General features: G+C 43.7%; 1 protein-coding gene across 1 annotated transcript in view; it reads right to left on the bottom strand.

The window, feature by feature from the left end:
- Positions 1–17505, bottom strand: part of FAM133B (family with sequence similarity 133 member B) — a 19822-nt gene extending 2317 nt beyond the window's left edge. Inside the window, exons 1-10 of the mRNA XM_075587349.1 lie at positions 17368–17505; positions 13315–13409; positions 11713–11791; positions 9142–9216; positions 8813–8845; positions 7091–7162; positions 6604–6696; positions 5004–5051; positions 4008–4100; positions 2698–2736 (exon numbers count right to left, since the gene is read on the bottom strand). Of these exons, the coding sequence (XP_075443464.1) occupies positions 2698–2736; positions 4008–4100; positions 5004–5051; positions 6604–6696; positions 7091–7162; positions 8813–8845; positions 9142–9216; positions 11713–11791; positions 13315–13409; positions 17368–17391 (651 nt within the window). The 5' untranslated portion in view covers positions 17392–17505. The remainder of the gene's footprint in view (positions 1–2697; positions 2737–4007; positions 4101–5003; positions 5052–6603; positions 6697–7090; positions 7163–8812; positions 8846–9141; positions 9217–11712; positions 11792–13314; positions 13410–17367) is intronic.
- Between the last annotated feature and the right edge of the window lie 9766 nt (positions 17506–27271).

Raw genomic sequence — 27271 nt, 5'->3', positions numbered from 1 at the left:
AACAAATATCCTCCTCTATTACATACAGTTTATAACATTACAAGAAACCCCATTTTAACAACTTAGGATAAAGTCATGTAAGAGTAACATTTTGCGGTTAGTATGGCAACCAAGTAGTGGCTCACCCCGTTCCTAAAAGAACTTTTCATTCTGTTTCCCTCTGGCAATAAGGGTCCGTGTAATAAAAAGCCACGGGTCCATCGCTTAAGTGGCAAAAAAATGAAGAATATGCATGTTGTTTTCTGAGGAACTAGCTGCCGATATTAAAATGACTGAGAGGGTACAGATACCCAAATAGGTGTTATCTGGAGCGGCGAGCTTCAAAGGCCCTCGTATACATTCCTTATATAATCAGACACAATGGTGCCTGAAAGGACACTCCATTCCTTAGCATTACAGATTGACATTCCGATCATTCATGTTCTGTACGATTCTCAATGTTATAAACATAAATCTGTCACGGGCAAATGCACCAGATCGCATCAATATAAAAAGTTAGAGGACGCAGTTTTAACAAATAGAGAATGAATGGATCTCTCTCGAGGTTACAAATGGGGGCTGTCACAGGTGGTACATATACATTCACCAGTTTCCTCCGAGTGCAAGGATGTGGGTACCATGAATCTGATAACTACTGGGAAAGTATTATTAAGTATTTGGTACTCCCCGATTAAATTGGAAATGAAATAATTCCCTTCTCCAAGCTATGTAGTAAGAAGTGTCCTTGGTCAGTAGATGACAGCACAAACCCACGCAGGCCCGTCACAGCACCTGCAGTCTTTCAGAGGAGAGTTGTGTGGTATAAGAATGTGTAAGGACCTACAAGGCAGACTGACCTAGGAACGCACTGAGTGTGTCTCTCAGATCTTCTACCTCACAATCCCGTGAGAACCTATGACAGGACTTTCGCTGCTAATATATAGGTTTACGGTTTTACTCCTTTTTATTTTATAAACCGCCTGACCCTATGTACCGCATGTTATTTTGTAATCCTTGTGCTGCAACAAGCGCCTTTCGTAATCCTAAATCTAAAATATAAGAAGTACTGTCTGACCTGTAAATGGACCTATTACAGTTTGAAGAGATTGCACTCACTTTCCGACACATTTTGCTCAATTGGGTTTTTGTTTAATTTGTTTATTTCCTCGATTATAAGACGCACCTTTTTTCCCATTTTCACACTGCTGAAATTGGGATGCGTCTTAGAATCGATGTTTAAAAAAAAAAAACAACAATTTGCTAGGGGTCGCTGCTGGAGCAGCCACAGCAGGGCTGCTTTCAGAGCCTGGGGATAACGGCGGTGCGGCGGCTGGTAAAAGAGCTGGCTGCTCCGCTCACGTTCCTCCACTTTCCGCCCGTCACGCGACTCACAGCCTGGGGTTCACGGCAGTGCCGTGGCTGTTAAACAAGTTGGCTGCTCCGCTCACAGTCCCCCGCCCCCCGACTCACAGCCACGGGATAACGGGTAATGGAAGAGATCTCAAGCTGGTCCCGCCCCCCTGCAGCAACTCCTATCGGCCTGGGATGTGTGTACGGGGTTCCCCACAACCTGCCGACGGACCCTACTGCCAGCCTTGCACGCCGGGGGAGAGGTAAGCCTGCTTGACTGGTGGCTCCACAGGGGGCGATTTTCACAGTGATTTAATCTCCGCGATCTCTGAGCAGCTTCCAGTGCATTGCAAATGAATGCCTTGCAGAAGTCAGATTTAGGATTTTACCGTATACTGTGTAATGTGGGCCCTTATAGTAGAAAATAGTATTGGTAATTAAATATACGGATATTTCAGTGGAACAGAAGTTAGAAACAACACTGACATCACTCAACTATCTGGGGATGTAGCCATGCCCCGCCTGCGATAGGCACATTCTGCCTGCCCACCTTGCTTCTGATTGGTTGAGCAGGAGGTTACGTTTTTTCCACGAAAATTGTTATTACCGTTTTCCTCCATTGTAAATGCTAAATCAATGGTGCATCTTACAAATCGCTGCCATCTTGCAATCGAGGAAATACTGTATTTTTCTATGATAAAAGGGGACCAAGTTCTTAGATTGTAAACCATTAAAGCAGGGGTAGCCAACTCCACTCCTCAAGCTACCAACAGGTCAGATTTTCAGGATATCCCTGCTTCGGAACAGATGGCTCAGTCCGTGGCACAGTCGATGACTGACATATATAGCCAACTGTGCTGAAGCAGGGATATCCCAAAAACCTGACCTGTTGGAAGCTCTGGAGGACTGGAGTTGGCTACCCCTGCCTTAAATGAATCCTGGTTGTGGCAGCGCAATATGGTTGTAGTGCAGGGGCGGGCAACTCCAGTCCTCAAGGGCCACCAACACGTCAGATTTCAAGGATATCCCTGCTTCAGCACAGGTGGCTCAATCAGCGGCTCAGTCTTCTGAGCCACCTGTGCAGAAGCAGGGATATCCTGAAGACCTGACCTGTTGGTGGCCCCTTGAGGACTAGAGTTGCCCGCTTCCTGGTGTAGTGTGGCTGTTTTGGGGGGATGAGTGCTTATTTTTAGTGCTCTCCAGGGTAAGCACAGAGTTAAGCCCTTCGCTGGACCAAGGATGACAAGTGGCCTAGGCAGCAATTGAAGAAACAAAAAGTATTCAAGAATACCTTATTAACCACTAAACGCCTCCTCCCATATGAACGCATTTATTAGACATTTATTTAGGGCTAAAATATATACTTGCCGTTTTTTCCTCACTGCTTTTTTTCTTTTTCACATGAATCTTAAAAACACAACAGAAATAATTGTTAGGACGTGTCTCCATCGCTCTGCTGTGGGTGTCATATAAGCCGCCGCTTAGGTTCAAGGGAGTTCCTTTATTTTAGTAACAAATCTGAATTACAGACATCTAATAATTCTTTCATTAAACTTTTTTACTTAATTTCTATATCGACTTAAGGTTTTAGAGCAAGTTATGCATATCATAAATTCAAGCCGTCCATTTTTTATTATTATTATATTATAATCACTAAACATAATAAATAAGAGAAGCATATTTGGGGATATGAGAAAACAAATGACATCTTTTTCATGTACAATGTGAAATTTAAGTTCAGAGGCTGACGGTCCACACAATATAAATTGAAAGTAAACCTCGCCTATATGGAGTGATGGCAAATAAAAATACCACTTGTGAGCACATTAACAGCAGCCAGGGATTCTGGGTAATGAAATGCAAATGTGCACACTGTGTCACCTTTTACGTCTTATCCATTTTAACATGGACCCTTTTAAGCTAATGCCTGTCGTATTACACAGCCTTGCAGCACAGCACGTGTTAAGTAAGTGCTTAGCCAGTAAACCTACTCACAGACAGCTGTTTCTACCTTTTGGGTATCTTCAGTGTGTTTTTGGTTACTGGCTATGCAACGTGAAACTGGTGAACTGATAAAACCATACCACTTTGTTTTGAATAAAGCACTAGCTTTGTGTGTGATGGTTTCTTTACCATTCTTAGAGACACATTTACCAAGTGCGGTATGGTTTATCGCACCCGTTCCGATGTTGCCACCTATTGAGGTCAATGGGAGTTAATGCCGGAATGGGTGGCACAACTCATACAGGCACTTCATAAATGTGCCTCTTAATGGTTACTTTTTAATACAAAATGTTTGATGGTATTTCAAATCAATTTCCATAGATACCAAGGAATGTGCACTGTACAGTTTCTGCTGGGGTCTCATGTTACACAGAGAAACAAATGCATCAGCAAGTCAAAAAACAGTACTAAGGGGGGGGGGGGGGAGAAACCTATGAAAAACATTTTTACAAGTCCATTAAATATTACTTAATATATATTTATGTGCTTTCTTAACCAACTATTTGGAAGCAACATGAGATATATATATATATCTATATATATATATATATATCTATATATATATATAGATATATATATATATAGATATATATATCTATATATATATATATGTACAAATAGCTTCTGAATCTCATCAGGGTCTCACTATAGATTCTATTTATTTTTAAACGGACCTTGTCCTCAGATTCTGATTTTGATAAAGATTCAGGTGATGAATGTCTATGGTCCTCATCCAGCCTTTTTCTTTTTCTTAGGCTTTTACTGTCCTAGAAACAAACAAATCAAAGATCACTACAAAATGCAAGCCTTCCATTTACAGTATTTGTTTTTCCATTTGGAATCACATAAGCGAACCAAAAAAAAACTAGATACAACAAGAATAAATGTATGTTGCCATGAGTAGTTCAAATGTTCATATACAACACTAGTTGTATATACAGTATATTTCTCATGTTGAGCCAAGCAATGAATGTATTAATCTCTAGCAAACTGGGTTGGTTTATGAAACGGGTGCTCCGTTTGAGCTTACAAAAAACTATATCGGGACCTTTCTTGTGACTATGACAAATGAAATCACTTCACATCTTATGTTAGCTTTGAAGTAAATTGATCTAAATAGGATTATGCTTGGATGAAGCATGCAATGAGTATTAGTGGGGTGAGTGCAATCTCCCCTGTATTAACTAGAGCTTTTATATGTAACCCAAGCTCAACACTGCAGCAATTTCAATGATGCGCAGTAACTGCGAAAACATTCAGTGACAGAAACCGGTGACCATCATTTCAACAAAATAGCTAACCTCTGCAGTCTTCCCAGTGAACAAGGAGGTCGACATGATAACAAGAGTAACATAGAAAGTCATTCTTTTGTTCCCAACAAGAGGAATTTAATTGGTGTTATAAACAGCAGGAGAAAGTTATATTTTTCATGTTAAAAAAATATTTGTTAAATATCTCATTCAAGTTGTATCTTCATAGTACAGTTCTGGTAAGTTATAGGACATTGATTAATCACGCACAGACATTGAGGCAGAACACTCGGCTCATCTTGCAAGACACTTTTGAAAGTAACAACCACCACAGGAGGGGGATTCCTGTACAACTCAATGCTTTATACCAGGTTATTATTTATAGATTAAAAAAACCCGCGCCAGTACAAGGAACATTACCTTGTCTTTGTCTTGCTCTTCCTTTGCTTTCTTTTTTTTGACGGAGTGCTAAAAATATAGTAGTAATAATCAGGTTATGTATGAAATCACAGTATGTAGCTGAGGACTAATAAGTTCACTGGTAACTCAGTACATGGTCAATATACCCAACTATGTATAATAACGTTGCAATGAGTTTAAAAGCTTCTAGAAATCTCCTAATGCACTGGTTTGGGCTGAGAGTTTTAATAACATCAGAAAGCTTACTGTATATGAAAATCATGATCTGTTGAAATAAAAACAAACTTAAAGGGCATAAAGTTTAAGTGGTTTTGCATGTCAAAAATAGTATATATTTGTTGCTTGCTATACACTATACTATTATCAAGGTCATGTATTGCATTGACCAATTAAATTGGCCGAGGTCACTTTTTAGTGTGTGTGTGTGTGTGTGTGTGTGTGTGTGTGTGTGTGTGTGTGTGTGTGTGTGTGTGTGTATATATATGTATATATATATATATATATATATATATATATATATATATATATATATATATATATATATATATATATGTGGTTTTCTGGGTATGCACCTTAACCCTGGCTGTGCTCAAAGCTGTGACCATGCAGCAAGCTTAAGCCTATAGGGAACCATGTTAAAAATGGTTTTTGAAGCAAAAAGTGGCACTGTGTGCTCATTTGCATGTCATTTCCCAGAATCCCTTGCTGCAGTGGAAGTGCTGTGTGATAATGGGGAAAGGTGGGGTTGCAGACCTGCCTAAGACATGCAGATGAGCATACAGTTGTATTTACATATATATATATATACTCTACATGTACATATATATATATATATATATATATATATATATATATATATATATATATATATATATATATATATATATATACTCTACATGTACATGTACATATATATATATATATATATATATATATATATATATATATATATATATATATATATATATATATATATATATATATATATATATATATATATATATATATATATATATATATATGAATCCGCAGCACTCACGTGTAGAAAAACATGAATATGAGAGCTTGAGAAAAGACCTAGGAGTCTGAAACGTACTTCGCTCTGGAGTTTGTCTGACTGCCTGATGACCTTTTTTGATTGAATTCATGTTTTTCTACACGTGAGTGCTGCGGATTCTTTTTCTTATACTATTTTGGGACTGGTTAGTGTTCCCCGTCCACTTGCAAGTATACGGTTATTTTTATTTACATTATTGTGTGCACCCAGCATCTTTAATTTTATATATATATATATATATATATATATATATATATATATATATATATATATATATATATATATATGTGATTTGTCGACCACTGTATATATATATATCACAAGTGGATGTGAAAAGCTTATAAACCTAGGTGTTCACGAGACCAAATATAAAATCTGCACACTTCCAAAGCACAAGACAATTATTTGTCAGAAGTGAGCATGGCAATGGTTATCACATCAGGAGAACTTGCAATGGTATTTGCTTTCATTTTCGGTACAGATCTCGTAGACACATCTAGGAGATCCATTATAACCCGGACATGTCAGGCTAATAAATGATACCTTGCTTTCCGAGTCAGAATCAGAAGAGCCCTCAGACGATTTCCGGGAAGAATACTTTTTCTTCTTCTTTCTTTTTGCTTGTTTTTTCTTGCTCTAGTAAGTGTAAAATAAATAAATAAAAATATTACCCATACAAAATACACATATTTTGATCATTATTTTAACATAGTTAAAAAGAAGCTGCTGAATTTATTTTATGTAAATCCATCTAACAATTGTAAAGCTACTTTACCAATAATGCAACATATATCTTTCAAGGCATCTTTAACTTATAGTAAGAACTCTTCAACTAAAACAAAGATGACAAAATATCAGCCAAAAAAAATAATTAAGACAAAAGGAAAAATTACACGCAAATAGGCAGCTAATACAGAAATGCTGCAGTACTATGTTGCATAGGAATTGGAAAGTAATCAAAAAGACCTAAAATATCCAGTGCATTACATTACAGGAGACAAGAACGTACCAATAAGAGACAAATACTCACCTCATTATCAGATTCATCAGAACTGCTGGAAGAATCAGAACTCCATGAGGAAGAGGAAGATGAAGAAGGCAACTTGACCACAGACAATAAAAAGTAAAATTTGTGAGACGCACAATTTGAAATGAAAGTCATTGCTTACACAGAACAATTCCTGGGAACTAACCAAAAAATAAAGGAAGAATCTGACCGTGGCTATCTGCAAAGATTAGCCTGCATTTGTTTCCTTTCCTTTTCTGCAGGGCCATTGACAAACGGGTGTTCAACTCAAGTACTCAAGCCCTCCCCCCCAACAGGTCAGGTTTTCAGGATATCCCAGCGTCAGCCCAGGTGGCTCAATCAGAGGCTCAGTCGAACCCTGAGCCTCTGATTGAACCACCTGTGCTAAAGCAGAGACTCATTGAGCCACCTGTGCTGAAGCAGGGATATCCTGAATCCCTGACCTTTTGAGGGGGCTTGAGGACTGGAGTTGAGCGCCCCCGCTCTAACCCCTTTAAACGTGTCACTAGCATTAATTCCCTTTGCTCCTGGGATTGACTGTCCCTTTATTTTAACATTGAAAGCAGTGTATAAAATAAAACAGGGTAAGTACGGAAGGAGTGAAGTTTGCTGTATAATGAAGAGATTCCATAAATCGTCCGCTCAAAATAGCACCAGCTCTAACACGAAAGAAAAGTCAGAACTACGACATGCCCTTGTTTGACAAATTGAAGTATTTGCCATGGGGAAGGCGGGATGAACAGGTACATGGCAATGCAGAAAGAGCTAGTCAGATATTGCTCTCAGTGCCCCGTTCAGCATGTGTGGGGGGAGGAGGGCGGGGGGGGAGAGCTGTCAGTAATGCATTTTCATTGTCTGGAAAGTGTTTAGCTTAAAGAAGCAATCCAAGCAGCGGAAAGGTAAAAAAATAAAAAAAATCTTTTTTTGTTTTAATATATGCAACCTATTATTACCTTTATTGAAAACTAATTACCTAAGCTAACGATCGATTTGTTCTCCAGTAATCGATGAGCAAAAGCCTGTTTCATATGGTTCATAAAATGGCTGCCTTTCCGTTTCAAATCAATCCTTCTGTCAGTGTAACTCAGCAACTACAATGTATTCTTATATTACTATGGTAACATTATCTATTGTTATAGTTTGCAGCTCAAACTGCTGGGAATATTGGCAACAAATGATCACAAACAGGAAAATGTTACAAAGATCTTGCACTGCTGGGGAGATGGGCTAAAACCTGCTATAGCAATCACAGGATGCTTTAAAACAAAAATGGCATGTAGTTGAATTTTAAAAAATAAAAATTTAAAAAAAGGTAAGTATTATCTAATAATACAGGACTGATAAAAACAAACAAAAAACCATGTGCAGAATATTGCTTGAATTGCTTCTTTAAAGCAGGACTGGGCAACTCCTGTCCTTAAGGGCCACTAAGAGGTCAGGATATCCCTGCTTCAGCACAGGAGGCTCAATCAGTGGCTCAGTCGAAGACTGACATACAGCCACCTGTGCTGAAAATCTGACCTATTGGTGGCCCTTGAGGACTGGAGTTGGCCACCCCTGGCTTAAACACCGGCAGTACTGCAAGTCCCCTAAGGAACAATGAGACCCCCCCCCCCCCCCGCAGTAACAGGGCTTGATGTTAACCCGATCTGTGTGCTTTATTCTAAACATGCCACGCTACATACAGTATGGTTGCATCAACGAAACAATGAAAACTGTTCTCACCCCACCAGATTTCTTCTTTTCCTTTTTCCGCTTCTACAGAGGAAAAATATTAAAAGTGACACGATTTCAGGAATGGTTGTGTGAGGCGCATGGAATATTTTCCAAGCTGTATTAAATACAAGACTCTTCTAACTACATATATAAAACATGAGTGATCATTCTACACCGGAGTCAAGCTAAATACAGTATAAAGCCACAGAAACACCTCTGCTGAATTTCTCAAGCTGCGGATGTAATCCCAGCTTTCTTTTACCTATTTTTAAAATAACGACCGTTACTTTCCACCCCAACAAAATAATTACTAGGCAATAAACATGCATTTAATATACCTCTTTCTTTTTGGAGGAATTCTCGCTGCCGCCTAATTTCTTCTCCCTGTGTTTTTCAAGCTCTTTTTTCCAGTTCTGAAAAAAAATTAAAATAATAATCCCGTCAATTCAAGTTCACGTGACGTGTTTTTAACAGCAATGGAAACTATTCACGACTCCCAGCGTTATTCCATGTAATACAGATCTCTAGGAGTATATTTACCCACACAACAGAACCTTTAAAGCGGCAATAAATCCTTCTTAAAACATTATTTTTTGGGTATATTTTGATTTTTTTGGTCCTGCTGGCTTATACCCGTTTTCAGTAGAACATTGATATTACCAGCAATTGAGATACTGAGCATGCACAGAAAAAAGGGGTGCAAATCCCAATAGACAGGATGAGCAGAAGCCCCATTACGGGGCACTCATGGTGGGTACAAAATGTATCAAATTTATTAAATATACAATTGATGAAATAAACTAACAAGACAGACTAGAATTAAAAACACAAAAAAAAATATATAAGTGAACCGTCCCCAACTTGTCAGTCACAACAGTACTATAAATGAATTACTGGAAAACACCCTACATAGAATAATACTAGTAGTGTATAATGACAAAACGAACACCTCATCTGATATTAGAAGAACTGAATAGCTTACAGAATATCCATATAATCCTGGAGGGGTTAATGTGACAGGAGAGAGAGCGCAGAGAGCGGAGAGAAAGAGCGCAGAGAGAGGAGAGAGAGCGCAGTGACAGAGAGAGGAGAGAGAGCGAGCGCAGTAACAGGTACAGGAGAGGCCAGGCCCCGCACAACAGGGATGACATGAAACGGAGGAGTGAAGGGAAGTCACACTCTGTATATATTTGTATTTACCATGTATACAACAAAAAAGCCCAATGCTTCATCCAACTGACAAAACATATGGGGTAATAACTATAAAGTTAAATACTTCAATAATAATATTTTCTTGGTATTTACCAAGTTTACAGCGAAAATCTAAAAAGGATTCAAGATATTTTGCAGGTGATTGGTTACAAATAGGCATTAGTAACCAAGATTTAACTATGTCACTATCAACACATTTAAAGATTTGTCTAATTTGCTTGCAATAAAGTAAAAGCACACTCCCAAATGACGTACAACTTTCTAAGGGAGTTATAGGTGTAGCTTTACTAGATTTTCTCTATAGTGAAAGAAATCTGTTCTAACTCATTCTCTGTCATTGTTCATTCTTGTTTCACAGAACCAGGTATTTTAAATGTAGGAGTGAAAGCTGAAAGCCCCAATCCCTTAATTTTCTCTATTGATTTTATTTTTTTACATGATCTGAGCCCTGAGGTTTCCCTGAGATGAATCAGGTCTGGATAATTAAAATCCCCCATTATGCAAACATGACCTCGTTTTGATGCCTTCTCTATTCACAAAAGTACTTTGGCTTCCTCAATCTCAGATATTTGGTGATTTATTGCATATTCCAACTAACATTATCTTTGTACTTTTACCTCCACTGCTAATTTCTATACACAAGGTCTCTACATTTTCATCATTCCCTTCATAAACATCTTCCCTTATAATAGGGATCCGGTTTAACATATAAACATACTCCACCTCCCCTTCTATTTGCTCGATCCTTCCGAAAAAGGGAATAACCCTCTAAATTAACTGCCCAGTCATGAGTTTCATCCCACCATGTTTCAGTAATGCCTATGATATCATACTGCTCCCTTGCAGCTATTAATTCAAGCTCCCCCATTTTATCTGTCAGGCTTCTTGCATTAACAAGCATGCATTTAAGGTTTTTCCAGTCTGTACTTTTATCTTATCTGCTCCTTCCTTTCTACTCCAATTGGATTTAGTCTCTAGAAGTTTTATATTATCTGTATTTAATGGGTGTCCCCCTGCTTACCAAACGCCCACTTGCCCCCATTCTACCTCCATGACCTCTAGCTATTTCCCCAATCCTATCTATTCTCTTTAGTTCATTATCTGTTTCTCCCCACTGTCCCTGTATTGTATATGTATTAAAAGCATGCATTTAAGGTTTGTGCAACTGTTATCTTATCTGCGCCTATTGTATTTAGTCTTTAGAAGTTTTCTAGTATTATCTGTATTTAATATGGGTGTCCCCCTGCTTGCCAAACTCCCACTTGCCCCCATTCTACCTCCATGACCCATAGCCATTTCCCCAATTGATTTTCTGTTTACATTATCTGAGCCAGTAGGTCACCCCGAGATTAATCAAGCCATTTTTAGGGGACGCCCTTTTTGTGCCAGTGACCTTCATGGAAATTTCCACTATGTAAGGGGATCGCGGCTTTAATTCTGAGAAGCAGAATACGCAAAAATCACTATGCTGAGTTGACCACGACAGACCCCTTTACTAAATATTTGACATTAATATTTGATTGAATTAGAAAAATAATTGAACAGTATGTGGTAAGTATTACAAAAAGGGAAATGGTGAAATAGATCATTAAAATAATGTGACTCAAGGAGGTTACACCTTTGAATGAACGAGTTGTGCACATCAATAAAAGCAAATAAACGGGAAGCTTTAAATAATGAAATAGAAAACACCGAACCTCATTCATCTTTTCCTCAAACTCCGCTAACGCTCGGGAGCCTTTCTTTTTCTTCTCCAGCTGCTCCTTCACTTCTTCCCTGGGAAGGGAAAAGAAAACGGGAAGGACATCAGGAAATCGCGTTGCAGAAAGCTACCCCTGTCTGTCAGCACGTAAAGCAGCAGGGCCGATCTCCATTTATTTCTGCAGTTTATTGTTTTACTTCACAAAAGGTAGAACTTCTTGTTCTGCCCAATGCTGTTTCTATTGATTTGTAATCCAATTCCGTTCAGGAGATATACGCGTTTGAAATATTACGCTTCCGGGAACTTAAAATGGAGTTGTCCCCAGAGCGGTCTAAAAATTACCATGATAACCTCAGAAGCTATACCAGGGGTGGGCAACTCCAGTCCTCAAGGACCACTAACAGGTCAGGTTTACAAGATATCCCTGCTTCAGCACAGGTGGCTGTATATGTCAGTCTTCGACACTCAGGGGCTAACATATTAATATTCTAGGAATGAAACTCACAGGCGGCATTGCTGCTTTAATATACATTGGTTCAATTGAGTGAAATCTTGTGTGTTTTTAAAAAATAAATCAGTTCTGTAGTATTATATAATTCTTACTGCATTATTTATTATTCAACTCTTAAAGCAGCAGTCCAAGCCGTCGTTATTTTTTCTTCCCTCCATTCAATATGTGCATCAATACAATCTGCACACTGACAAGTGATAAGCTAAGTTGCTGATCGATCGGCAAATATTCGGCTCGGGGATTCTTTAAATCACTCAGTCCTGCAGAAGAGGACCCAAGATGCAAAGCTCTGCGTGGAAGGTCATGTGACCAGGCAGGCACTAGATACAATTGGTGCACTGCTAGAGAGAGGGCAAAAGGCGTGTGCCAGAGCCTGTCTCAGAAGAGGAAGGGGATGTGACTTTGTAAATGGTTGCTATAGAAACAAAAATGCTTGTTACATTAGAATTTTTTTAAATGCTACAAGTATTTTCTCATAGTACAGAACTGATTTATAATTTTTTTTTTTTAAATACACGTAGGATATTGCTTGAACTGCAGCTTTAATGCCATTTTTAATCAGCTTTAAAGCGCCTCCCAAGCAGTGCAAAATATTTGCAACAGTTTCCTGTTTGTGATAATTTGTTGCTAATATACCCATCAGTTGAGATGCAACCTGTAACAATAGATAATGTTACCTAATATACCTAATAATATAAAAATACATTATAGCTGCCGAGTTACACTGACTGAAGAATTGGTTGGAACTGAAAGGCGGCCATTACGTTAGGCACACAATCAGGATTTTTACAGGTTTATAACAGGAGCACCAAACGATTGCCAGCTTAGGTAAGAATGTAGAATTATACATTGTCACATATACACATCAGAAAAAAAAGAGAGAACGTAGTATTGCTGCTTTACAACCTGCTATAGAAATCAAAGGATGCTTTACAACTCATTAAATTGTAAAATAAAGCTTTGAATTAAAAAGCAAAATGCAGTAATATCAAATAGGCCTACTACAAAACTGATTAAAAAAGAAAACTTAAGATTTCACATGTTTTGCTGCTTTAAATATATAATGGAATAAAACAGGCCACTCACCAGGTAGGCCTCGGTCTGCTGAGATAATCCTGTATCGTAGGACCAGATGAGGCGGGGCCCTTGGCGCGGGCCATGGCTATGGGATTCATATAAGCCTGACAAGAAATAATAATATTTACATTTTTTTTAAAATATGACATTACACGGGTATTTTACTGCCAGGAGCCACTCTGCCCATGGATTGCATTGACCCGTAGGGAATCCTGGGAGGTAGTTCACACATGTCTATTCGTCACACTACTTCCCAAACACTTTTTACTCAGCGCTCATGTTCTGCACGAATACAAGCCAGAAAATTAATCACATTTTTGGAATTTGCAAAGTTTGGACTCCCAATTTTTCCATTTATATCTTCTACAAACGGCGACTCCAAGGGCCCTGAAGAAGCCTTAATGTGTTGGAAGGATCTTAAAGTATGAAGTAGTATGTGAGTGGCATTCCAGATGTCCGTCTTATTACATTTTAGTTTCGTAGTGGATCTGTTCTATGATGTCTTTTCCCCTTTCTTTGATGTAATATTATTGAGGATATCCCAGTGATCTACAGACCTTTGCCTGTCATCAAGTTGTACCATTTTGTAAGTTACATCCTATGGTCAGGCACTGTCGGGGTGCTGGTATGCACTAGGTGCTACAAGCAAATGGGTTTAATATTTGACTGATACCTCGTGCAGTAAAGATAGCACACCTAACTGCAGCACAGATAATTAATGGATTATTTTATAATAACATCTTTTTCTACAAGTGATGTACTGTTGGGTATCCACATCTGGTTCCAATTTTACATTCACAGAGGTGTTCTTGCTTATTGTGTTGCACTATATGATATTATACACTGATATATCTATATATTTATATATATATATCTATATATCTATATCTATATATATAGCACTGAGCGGAGACCAGCGCCGAGGATGACATTTGTTTGCAAAAACATTCATGATAAGATATGGATAACCCTAGGGACCAGCTGGCTGCATGACTTTGTAATTAAGTGGACACTCATCACTTATTGCACGTATACAATTTATTATATTTGATTTTATATTTGCTTTCTAACATTATTTGGAATCATATAATTTATATATTATATGCAATAATTTTTGGGGTGTAGCGCTATACTTGTGTATTTCTATCTATTTGTGGGTAAGAAACCCTAAAATTAGATTGTGAAATTCTCGGGAACCCCAACCCCCTTTCCAATTCATCTCCCCCTCACCCTCCCGTCTCTCTTTTCTCCCCTCTCCTACACACACTTATTTTAAGGGAGCTGCCGTCTCGTGCGTGAAAAATCCCTGCACTGAGAACAGCATGAGAGAGCGCGCGCGTCTCTCTTACATTGGGGCCTGTGCCAATCCGAAGCCCCCTCCTCCTTTCAGCCGGAAGTTGAGCGCGATTTCTGCCGCCGATAGGAGCAGGGAGAGGAAGAATCGCAGTGACCGGCAGCTGCTGCTGAGCTGGGGAGCTGCCGGGTCACTGTTGCGTGAGGTGCCGCCGCTCCGATGGGCCTGGGACAATTTCCCATCTCTCCCTCCCTGGCGGATGTGGAACCCCGGTTGAAAAATCATTGCTCTATGCTCTAAGTTTCATCCAAAGCTGTGTATCTGAAAGTCTTACGAATTACTTTACAGTTAGTGCAAAATAGATACTTTATTCCTGGTAAATGCTACAGATGGGTTGTCCGTAGTTCATTTCACTCTGTTCACTTGTATGCGTTGGAAGTGCTAATGTATATCAATCATAAATAAACACCAAAATAGCCATCTCATGTATGGCAAATAGGACATGCTCAGGTATGCCTTCTGACCAACTTTATCCTAAGTCAGTGCCGGCCTTACGCTTAAGCTAAGCTACAGCTTAGGGTCTCGCAATATGAGGGGCCTCAAAAACAGAAAAAAATAATAATGCATTTTAAGTTTTAAAATCGGATGGTAAAGAAGATATGGGAAAAAGAAAATCCTCTACAAATATGGTCATTTTCATTCAAATAAAACCCTGTGCATGAAAAGTAACAAACGTTGTAGCTTATCATTTTAAGACATCATCCATGACTTTGCTCATCAAAAATCCCGTAAGAAAATATTGTAATATTAAAATTAATGTCTTATGCAAACACTGTTAATTTTAGCTTTATACAATCATTATTGTATACAACAATGCTTGTATAATGCTTTCATGTTTATATTTTCAATGGTCCTTTCAGTCACAATAATACATCTATTTCTAATTTGTGGGACCTCTTAAATTTTACATAGCTTAGGGCCTCAAAGTGAAAGTCTGGCCCTGCCCAGAGTACCTTAGGTTTAGCACTAAAGCTTTAGTTTACTGTACAGAGCAAAGCCTTAGTACACATTGAAGTGAATGAGCCATAGGAAGCAATCAGGATAGGCTATATTTAGTAAACCTGAGCCAAATGTTACCACAACTCTGTTCTGTTCTCGGATAGAGAACACCCCAATCTGGTTTGCTATTTAAATTAAAAGTCTGAGGTCCCACCACTGTATAGCTCCATAATAAAACACAGCTTATGAGATTGCAGGACACTATATATTTCGTTAGCCACAGAACGGTATCTACTATTTGTTTTTGATTATTAAGCTCGGCTAACATGGTACAGACACCTCTACATATATATGTATACATACATAATATATAGTATCATTGGATCTCTGCTGACTCGTCCCTGACATGTTACTCTCCGCTTTAATCACGATCTTCCTGTGCCAGAAGCACAAATAATTGTAAGACAAAAATCTACTTTGCCAATCAACTGTACTATTAGTCGTGTTGCATACACCATGTCAGCGACTTATAACAACGTATGATCCATCCTTCACTTCTCTCAACTACACTTAGGCAGAATATTAATTGCTTTATAAAACACATCGCAAACTGCTGAGGACTATGGAAAAAATAAATACACTGTACCATCAAATAAAAATACAAAATGCACACACCCTCTTACTGTATGTACACCTCAGTGCAGCCATTCCTCAACACAGTATGAAGATACACACCTGTCTCCCTGCATCACACATACTGTACTTACACTAGCCCCAAATATAAATCAAATGCTCTCAGGTCACTAGAGGTTGCCTAACACAATAGTGTGTGTGTATATAATATATATATATATATATATATATATATATATATATATATATATATACATACATACATACATACACACACACACACACACACACACATCCCCAACAATGCACGGACACTGCTATATATATACACACACACACACGTATATGAGCACATACATACAGCTAATATACATGTATGTGCACACACTGTATGTACTCAAACATGTGAATGTGCACACGTACGATTGCCTGCAAGCATATATAAATGTATATTATATAACATGGACACACACACCGCGTTATACACATACACCTGTGTGCAGCCTGCACACACACACAGCGTTATACACACACACCTGTGTGCAGCCTGCGCACACACACCGCGTTATACACATACACCTGTGTGCAGCCTGCGCGCACACACCGCGTTATACACATACACCTGTGTGCAGCCTGCACACACACACCGCGTTATACACACACACACACCTGTGTGCAGCCTGCGCGCACACACACCGCGTTATACACATACACATGTGTGCCGCCTGCGCCACACACACCGCGTTATACACATACACCTGTGTGCCGCCTGCGCCACACACACCGCGTTATACACATACACATGTGTGCCGCCTGCGCCACACACACCGCGTTATACACATACACCTGTGTGCCGCCTGCGCCACACACACCGCGTTATACACATACACCTGTGTGCAGCCTACGCACACACACACCGCGTTATACACACACACCGCGTTATACACACACACACACACACACACACACACACACACACACACACACACACACACACACACACACACACGCCTGCGCCACACACACCGCGTTATACACATACACCTGTGTGCAGCCTGCACGCGGCTATACGCCCAGCCACGTATGATGCGTTTATATACGTTTGAAGCTATATAAACCTGCACAGCCGCACTCACCACCCGGTTGTCTCTCTTCCCCATGGTGGCGGGCTCGGTGCGACTCCCCCGGGAGGAGACACCCAGAGACACCGCGGCCTGATCCGGAACCAGCGTCTCCTGCGCCCGAGACACCAGCGAGAGGAGCGGAGACAAAGAGCGGCGGATCCCGGCCCTGGGGAGAGAGCGGGGAGGAGCGCCACCTGCAGGAGCGGAGCATAGTGCAGCCTGTAACACATACAGTACTGTAGTTTAAAAATATTCTCATTCATTCTCTCTCCCTCTCTCTCCCTCTCTCTCCCTCTCTCTCCCTCTCTCTCCCTCTCTCTCCCTCTCTCTCCCTCTCTCTCCCTCATTCGCTCGCGCTCTCTCTACACAAAGATGGTGTAACATGTAAGATAGTGCCGAATACAATATACACAGTGCTGAACATTACGCGCGCGCACACACATACACACACAGTGCCGAATTTAACGCACAAAGTGTGGCATATAGCACACACACAGTGCTGAATTTAACGTAAGCATATGTAGCGGTCATGTAAAATGCCTACAGTCATCTCTCCTGCTGGCAGCAAGGCCTGGTAAGTGTGGGCATGCCAGCAGTAATCATGGAGGTTTTCCCTCACACCCTGGTGGGGTGCCCTGTGTATGGATGGGACTGGTCACATGCTCTGACTCCATGGTTAGTGATGTCAGAGGTGTGTCAGCCTCAGAAGTTACATAAGGCACAGCACTGTGTCAAGAGTTAGTTCTGTCAGCGTTCAAGGCGAGTACAGTTGCTGGAAAGTTCTTGCAAGGTTCAGGAAGGAGTTCAAGTTCTGCAGAGTGTTAGTTATGTTCTAGTAACTCCATGGGAGACTGTGTCCAGGGACCTGGCACAGGGCAGTGATTCCTGCGGGAATAGTGAATCCCTCATCTAGGTGACATACCTATCAAAGGGGAGCACGGGCGAGATGATCGGCTAAATACACCCCATTGTGGAGGGCAGCTATGCCCACCGTGACAATAAAGATGGAGCTGATCAGAGAAACCCCTGTGTGTGAGAGTCCAATGATTACACAGGAGGTTGCACCACCGAGGAGTTCCTCGTCAGGATCATCCCCATGCGGACGCAGGGACCCTGGTGAGGTGGAGGCGCTGCACTGGAACTAGGTGAGACTCAGCACACTACCTCAGCTGCCTGTCTGGACGGGTCCTCCCCACACACCATCATGCGGGAGACTCAGGAGTCCTGTAGCCAACAGGTGCACCATCAGGCATATCTACACTGTAAACACAAAAAACAAAACTGTGCGCTACTACCTAACTACCTATAAAGTTTAAATGTATAAATATATACAGTGCAGTGACTATACCATCAATTTAGTGATAAAAAAATTTATAAAAAATTAAACCACAACTCCCACAGTGAGATAGTTAAACATTAAATAATAAGTGCCACATAACCGTGTTGGGGATAATGGCGTCTGCAGCTGTAAACGCAGGGGTGGCTCAGCACCCCACACACACTAAGAGAAGGGAAACAAAAGAAAACAGCGCACAACGCCAAATAGTGAAGCAAATTCAACAATATATTATAGAATTAAAAAGGGGGTAATATATCTGCGTACATAAAAAAGGTTGGTAAAAGGCATGTAGTGTGTATCACACTGTTTACCACTCGGCTGTTAGCTGTAGATTCAGGTGCTTGCTTCCCTCTGCTGCTGCAGCTCAGTTGATTCTGGGGCAGGACGTCAGTCTTTTCACTCCCAAGGGGATTTCCCTTCATGCAGCCAGGTTCAGCAGCTGGTACTGGGGCTCGGTGAAATCGCTCCTGCTTCCTAGCCGATATGAAGCTGCTCCTGTACCTCAGCAGGTGTATCCTCTGCACAGAGGTTAAAACGCAGCTTGCTGCTGTCTTCACAGCAGTGGTGGATTCAATAGGGAAGTTTGAACAGTCTTACAGAGTCTCTCACAAGTGTCCAAAACAGCACACAGGATGAAATAAAAACAGGACAGGCCAACACATAGACAAAGGCCAATGTAAGCAGATATAAGGCAATAGAATGTTACATCCAACTAGTTTCGTCGAATTAACTACTTCCCTGAAGAAGTAGTTAATTCTACGAAACTAGTTGGATGTAACATTCTATTGCCTTATATCTGCTTACATTGGCCTTTGTCTATGTGTTGGCCTGTCCTGTTTTTATTTCATCCTGTGTGCTGTTTTGGACACTTGTGAGAGACTCTGTAAGACTGTTCAAACTTCCCTATTGAATCCACCACTGCTGTGAAGACAGCAGCAAGCTGCGTTTTAACCTCTCTGCAGAGGATACACCTGCCAAGGTACAGGAGCAGCTTCATATCGGCTAGGAAGCAGGAGCGATTTCACCGAGCCCCAGTACCAGCTGCTGAACCTGGCTGCATGAAGGGAAATCCCCTTGGGAGTGAAAAGACTGACGTCCTGCCCCAGAATCAACTGAGCTGCAGCAGCAGAGGGAAGCAAGCACCTGAATCTACAGCTAACAGCCGAGTGGTAAACAGTGTGATACACACTACATGCCTTTTACCAACCTTTTTTATGTACGCAGATATATTACCCCCTTTTTAATTCTATAATATATTGTTGAATTTGCTTCACTATTTGGCGTTGTGCGCTGTTTTCTTTTGTTTCCCATATCTACACTGTAATGGGGACCGGTTAGACCACAGGGGCCAATGTGAGATTGGGTGGGTCAGGCCGGGCCAGAAATACCGTTACATTTGGAGGCGCTGCTGAGATCAGATCTGTCATCAGGACAGGCTCTAGCTAGGCACACTGGGAAACAGGGATAGAGTCTGCTGCCACTTTGTGCTGCGTAGGGACGGACCTAGGGGTGGTCAGGGGGCTGACGGGATATTGTCAGTTCGCAGGGACAACCTAGGGGCCTGAAAGGAGTGAGGGGTTTGGAGCCGGGCTATAGCTGACCGAGTCACCTTGAGGCAGTGCTAGTTGGTAGGATGCCAGAAGGGATAGCCTGTTAACATGGTCAGGAATCCTGGAGAGGGTCTGCGCTGGGCTGACCAAGACAGGTAGACGCCCCAAGTACTGCATGGCAGAGCCAGAGTACCTAGCCCATTCCAGACACTTACCATAGGGAGCACAGACTGGGAGGAAGGAGACACAGCAGACACTGAGAGAGTGAGCCTAGCCTGAGGTAGTGCAACACTGGGTCACACCTAGATCAGGTACACATGTGGTGGTGCATCTGAAGCTAATCTTTATTGTACCGGTGTGGTGGCTGCCCCGCAGAGTGGAGCACCATGTACGATAACTGTTACGAGAGAGTGGAGGATCCGCGTGGTGCGGAGAACACAAAATGGCGACCAGAGGCTGATGGGGAGGGCACCCGTGGCGTGCACCCCACTGAAGAGCAAACAGTCGCCGAGCTATCATTAACCAGTCTGCTCTGGAGCGGAGCGAAGGCTGTGGCTGCCCCGTTTTTATCCTGCCTGGGACAGCGAAGGGCCACCCTTGAAGAGTGTGAGGAAATTGTAATAATTGGGGGAGAACCCCGTGAGGAGAGCAAACAAATGGAATTTTTGGGCGTAAAAATCAACCAAAATGGCGGTTCCTGCTTGCTAGGGAAACCGCATGGGCCAGTCGCAGAAAAAATGGCTGATGCAGGACTTGCAAAGAGCTGGCCGGGAATGGCGCGAACAGCAGAGCCCCGCCCTGATGGGGGGCATGGCGCGAAAGCTATGGCTGCGCCTGCATGGACAGTGACTCACTCAGCCCCTGTGCTGAGTCAACCGCTTAGTCTATGGGACCCTCCCCTGATTTCTACCAGGGGGAGTGACTTTCAACTATGGCCTGTGGGGATGCACCCACTGGGCCCAGGGACTGATATCCAGACGGCGCCACTACAAAAAGTAGTTCCGGCCGTGGAAGAGCCGTGCAAAAAGGATGGTTATCTTGCACAGAGGGCGGCTGCGAGGAGAAGGCGGGAACTGGCCGCGGGAAAAGACCCCCACCCTTGTGGGGAAATTGGCGCGAAAACGCTAACCGCGCCCACCAGGACTGAGAGAGGTGCGGCCTTAATTAAGGGGCATGATATTCCCCTGTGGGACCCGCCCATTATTGCAACCCCTGGGGGCGGGTTCCAGCTCTGTCAGAGAAGGGAGGAGCCGATGCAGGGAGTGGCGGATCCAGCAACTTCCATCAGTCAGTTGCGAGGAACCACTGAGAAGGAAAGACCTTTACAGAGAGTGGCTCCTGTAAAGAGAATGGCCTGCTCCTCCACGGTGGGCACAATGGTCTCTACACAGCCCTACTCAGTGCCCGGCGGGGTGCTAGTAGTGAGGGTGGCCAACACCGAGACGGTGGTCGGGCTCTGCCTACAATGCGGGCTGCCCGGAGGAACGGTCAATACGGCGGCACGTTGCCCTCATTGCGGGACTTTGTACCTGTGGCCTATGCCCACATTTATTCCTATACAGCCTGCTGACCCCCCGGTGGACGTGACAAGGCGCTCCGCCGAGTCCCCGGGCGCGCTATGGATCAACCGCGCGAGTCCCGGAGACAAGGGACTGGAGCCGGTCAAGTCGGCTGGGTCAGTAGCGATCGAGGCGGCTGAATCAACCCCCGCGTTCGGGGAAAAGAGACTGTCACCCCGCCCGGAGACCCCTAAGTCAGGAAAAGGGGATTACTCAGACGAGGACCTCCGTGAGCTGGCGGTGGTAAAAGCGGAGTTGAAAAGGCAGACCGGAAGGACGACACCCCGTGGGGTGAGTGGCAGGACGTTCCCCGCAGATCGGCGACCCGACCGACGGAGTCCCGCCATACCAGGACCTGGCGGAGACGGGAGAGAGACGCCTACACCCCTGCGGACGGGTAAGCCAAGCAGCCCTATTACTTACCTGGTTACAGCGGACGGCGAAGCGCTGGAGGGGCCGCGCCAGGCCCAAAGCGCACGTGGAGGGACGGCATCACTTCCGGCAACGACGGCGGAGCAACCGGATGTCGTCATAGAGGAAGAGATCCCGCATGGGGGTCCCACGCAAGATGGTGACGTTTCCGGTTCCAGGGAGGACGTCACTTCCGGTGGCGACGGCGGAACCCATGAAGAAAAAGCAGCGACGCTTTGGCGATCGGGGGAAGGTCCCCGATCACTTACAAGGCCCAGAAATTGGAGAGACGATCTCAGGACTGAGGAGGGTGAGACATCATCCTTGGACCAGTCTATGGACAGCCAGGAGCGGGTCGTAACCCCGTGGGGTCCCGTTCCGTGCCCCTATGCCCAAACCCCCGCCATAGTTAATACCCCTACCCCCATCCCACGGTCACCGGGTTCACCGCCTAGCCTGGAGTACGTGGACAATTCACAAGGGGGAGAGGGAAGACGGACTGGGGAAAGGCAGCGCAGTGGCGCTACGGAGGGCGGTTCAAGGGGAGGGGGAGAATTGAGAGTGGCAACTACAGCACCCCAACCCGTAGTAAAGGCCTCGGGGTCGTTTAGGTGGTCTGTACCGCGGTCTGAGAGGTCATCAGGGGTATTTTCCATGGACGATGATAGGGACTCAGGAGGGTCAAACAAATTCCGGGAGAACCGGTGGTGGGCCCCATTATTTGAAGGGTACTCGGCCTGGATGGACCGCACTCGGTTCCTCATCCGGCGAGAGGATGTAGTGGACTATTGGTGGGCTGTGGGAGAGTTTACCCCAGAACAGAGGGACAGAGAGCTGCAGGAGCGATGGCTGCAGATTGAGAATAGGGAAATAGAGCCTATGGGTCCCAGTATTTTGTCAGACCCTGTGGACCCTGACGAACCCCTATCATGGGTGCTGCCTGGGAGGGGAGGTAAGGCTGACCTGACTAGAATTAGTAGGGCCGAGAGAACCATAATGGCTCGGTATAAATCTTCCCACGGGTTGGAGTACCCGTATGTCCCTGAGCCTCTCATGGATGAGATAGAGGACAACCGGGATAGGTGGCTTAGGGAGGCCATAGAAATGCACCTAGTGGGGAGAGGGAGTTCCGTGATAGGAAAGAAGGCCGAGGAACGGATAGAACATTTAATCCGCATATGGGCCATTGGGAGAAATATCTATAAACACAGAGTAACATATAGACCAGAGAGGGGATTACCCAGGCATTTCTCAGTAACAGTTCTGGATATGGGGGGTAGAGAAGTAAAGAAAACGGACCCCTATCACTATTTTTAGGTGGTACTGTGCATCACGCGGGTCTGTGGCTGCTGGTCGGGGCGGGCTTGGCGGATGACTGTATTCATGTGTACTGCATTATGAGGAAATTTGTGTGATGTTAATTATGTTTTCCGTTACAGTGCTTCCTGGAAAGAGGTATACAAATTTAGGTCCCAGCGAGGACGATGGGATTCACCAGGGGGAGAATGTAGCGGTCATGTAAAATGCCTACAGTCATCTCTCCTGCTGGCAGCAAGGCCTGGTAAGTGTGGGCATGCCAGCAGTAATCATGGAGGTTTTCCCTCACACCCTGGTGGGGTGCCCTGTGTATGGATGGGACTGGTCACATGCTCTGACTCCATGGTTAGTGATGTCAGAGGTGTGTCAGCCTCAGAAGTTACATAAGGCACAGCACTGTGTCAAGAGTTAGTTCTGTCAGAGTTCAAGGCGAGTACAGTTGCTGGAAAGTTCTTGCAAGGTTCAGGAAGGAGTTCAAGTTCTGCAGAGTGTTAGTTATGTTATAGTAACTCCATGGGAGACTGTGTCCAGGGACCTGGCACAGGGCAGTGATTCCTGCGGGAATAGTGAATCCCTCATCTAGGTGACATACCTATCAAAGGGGAGCACGGGCGAGATGATCGGCTAAATACACCCCATTGTGGAGGGCAGCTATGCCCACCGTGACAATAAAGATGGAGCTGATCAGAGAAACCCCTGTGTGTGAGAGTCCAATGATTACACAGGAGGTTGCACCACGAGGAGTTCCTCGTCAGGATCATCCCCATGCGGACGCAGGGACCCTGGTGAGGTGGAGGCATTGCACTGGAACTAGGTGAGACTCAGCACACTACCTCAGCTGCCTGTCTGGACGGGTCCTCCCCATACACCATCATGCGGGAGACTCAGGAGTCCTGTAGCCAACAGGTGCACCATCAGGCATATCTACACTGTAATGGGGACCGGTTAGACCACAGGGGCCAATGTGAGATTGGGTGGGTCAGGCCGGGCCAGAAATACCGTTACACATACATACACAGTGCAACATGTAACACACACACACCGTGCGGAATGTGATGCACACACAGTGATGAATGTAACACACACACAGTGATGAACGTAACACACACAGACGCAGCGCGGCATGTAACACACACACAGTGATGAATGTAACACACACAGATGCAGTGTGGCATGTAATGCACACATAGTGATGAATGTAACACACAAACAGTGATGAATGTAACACACACAGACGCAGCGCGGCATGTAACACACACACATTGATGAATGTAACACACACAGTGATGAATGTAACACACACACAGTGATGAATGTAACACACATAGACGCAGCGCGGCATGTAACTGTAAGGAATCCATGTCTAGCTTTGCTTGTAACCTTGCAGATCTCTGCAGTTCACCTATACACCCTCTTGCAATCAATAGCACCTATGCTAGCTCTCACTGCAGCCTTAGTCCTGAGCCCTGTCATTGCTCACTCCCCCACCCCACACACTGCTTCTCTGCCGAGCATAATCCTACTCTGGATGTTACTGTGTTCTGCCACAAGCCCCTTGGCTTACCTTGTTCCTGTTTCCTGTGACCTGCTGCTACTCTCCACGCAGAGGTCTGTGTTCCCAAGTGACCTGCTGCTACTCCAGCAAAGGTCTGTGTAACTGTTTCCTGAGGACTGCTGCACGATCCCTTCTGCAGAGGCCTACTTCGGTCTCCTGTACTGAAGCGCTGGTCTTCCTCCGGTGCTGCCCTGTGGTGTTCTTTGGCCAGCCTGCTGTCTCCTCCTACTGAGACCGGCGTCATGGGCCGTTCCCACTCCGGGCACCGAGGCCACTCCCGCGCTGCCGTTGCCAATCTCCTGCCTGAACCACGACGATGCTGCCCCTGGCTCCTCAGACTACGCTGCCTTCTCCAGTCCAGACCCCGGCTTGTTTGACCACGAACTTCGCACTCCGGATCCGGCTCAGAGGCCTAAGGTCGGTGATTATGCAACCCCATCTCAGCCACGCGGTCCGATCCTGGTTTGTGGCGAGCACAACCGTGACAGTAACGCGCACACACAGATGCAGCGCGGCATGTAACGCACACACAGTGATGAATGTAACACACACAGTGATGAATGTAACACACACACAGTGATGAATGTAACACACACAGACGCAGCGCGGCATGTAACGCACACACAGTAATGAATGTAACACACACAGATGCAGTGCAGCATGTAACGCACACACAGTGATGAATGTAACACACACCCAGACACAGCGCGGCATGTAACGCACACACAGTGATGAATGTAACACACACAGATGCAGCGCGGCATGTAACGCACACACAGTGATGAATGTAAAACACACAGTGATGAACGTAACACACACAGACGCAGCGCGGCATGTAACACACACACAGTGATGAATGTAACACACACAGATGCAGTGCAGCATGTAACGCACACACAGTGATGAATGTAACACACAGTGATGAATGTAACACACACCCAGACACAGCGTGGCATGTAACACACACACAGTGATGAATGTAACACACACAGATGCAGTGTGGCATGTAACGCACACATAGTGATGAATGTAACACACAAACAGTGATGAATGTAACACACACAGACGCAGCGCGGTATGTAACACACACATTGATGAATGTAACACACACAGTGATGAATGTAACACACACACAGTGATGAATGTAACACACACACAGTGATGAATGTAACACACACACATTGATGAATGTAACACACACACAATGATGAATGTAACACACACAGATGCAGCGCGGCATGTAACACACACACATTGATGAATGTAACACACACAGTGATGAATGTAACACACACACAGTGATGAATGTAACACACACACATTGATGAATGTAACACACACAGTGATGAATGTAACACACACACATTGATGAATGTAACACACACACAGTGATGAATGTAACACACACACATTGATGAATGTAACACACACAGTGATGAATGTAACACACACACAGTGATGAATGTAACACACACACATTGATGAATGTAACACACACACAGTGATGAATGTAACACACACAGATGCAGTGTGGCATGTAACGCACACATAGTGATGAATGTAACACACACAGTGATGAATGTAACACACACAGACGCAGCGCGGCATGTAACACACACACATTGATGAATGTAACACACACAGTGATGAATGTAACACACATACAGTGATGAATGTAACACACACAGTGATGAATGTAACACACACAGATGCAGTGTGGCATGTAACGCACACATAGTGATGAATGTAACACACACACAGTGATGAATGTAACACACACAGACGCAGCGCGGCATGTAACACACACACATTGATGAATGTAACGCACACAGTGATGAATGTAACACACACACAGTGATGAATGTAACACACACAGTGATGAATGTAACGCGCACACACAGTGATGAATGTAACGCGCACACACAGTGATGAATGTAACACACACAGTGATGAATGTAACACACACACAGTGATGAATGTAACACACACAGTGATGAATGTAACACACACACAGTGATGAATGTAACACACACACAGTGATGAATGTAACACACACACAGTGATGAATGTAACACACACACAGTGATGAATGTGTAGCCCTGGGCTCCATCCGGTCCTAGAGACCCCCCTCCCTTGGAGCAGCGTGGTCGCGGGTGCCGCCGGAGCCAGCGACGGACCCGACGGC

Source organism: Ascaphus truei, chromosome 2 (genome assembly GCF_040206685.1).
Source record: "Ascaphus truei isolate aAscTru1 chromosome 2, aAscTru1.hap1, whole genome shotgun sequence".
Taxonomy (NCBI): domain Eukaryota; kingdom Metazoa; phylum Chordata; class Amphibia; order Anura; family Ascaphidae; genus Ascaphus; species Ascaphus truei.
Note: the sequence above shows the minus strand (reverse complement) of the source record. Positions and strands in the feature narration are given on the sequence as shown.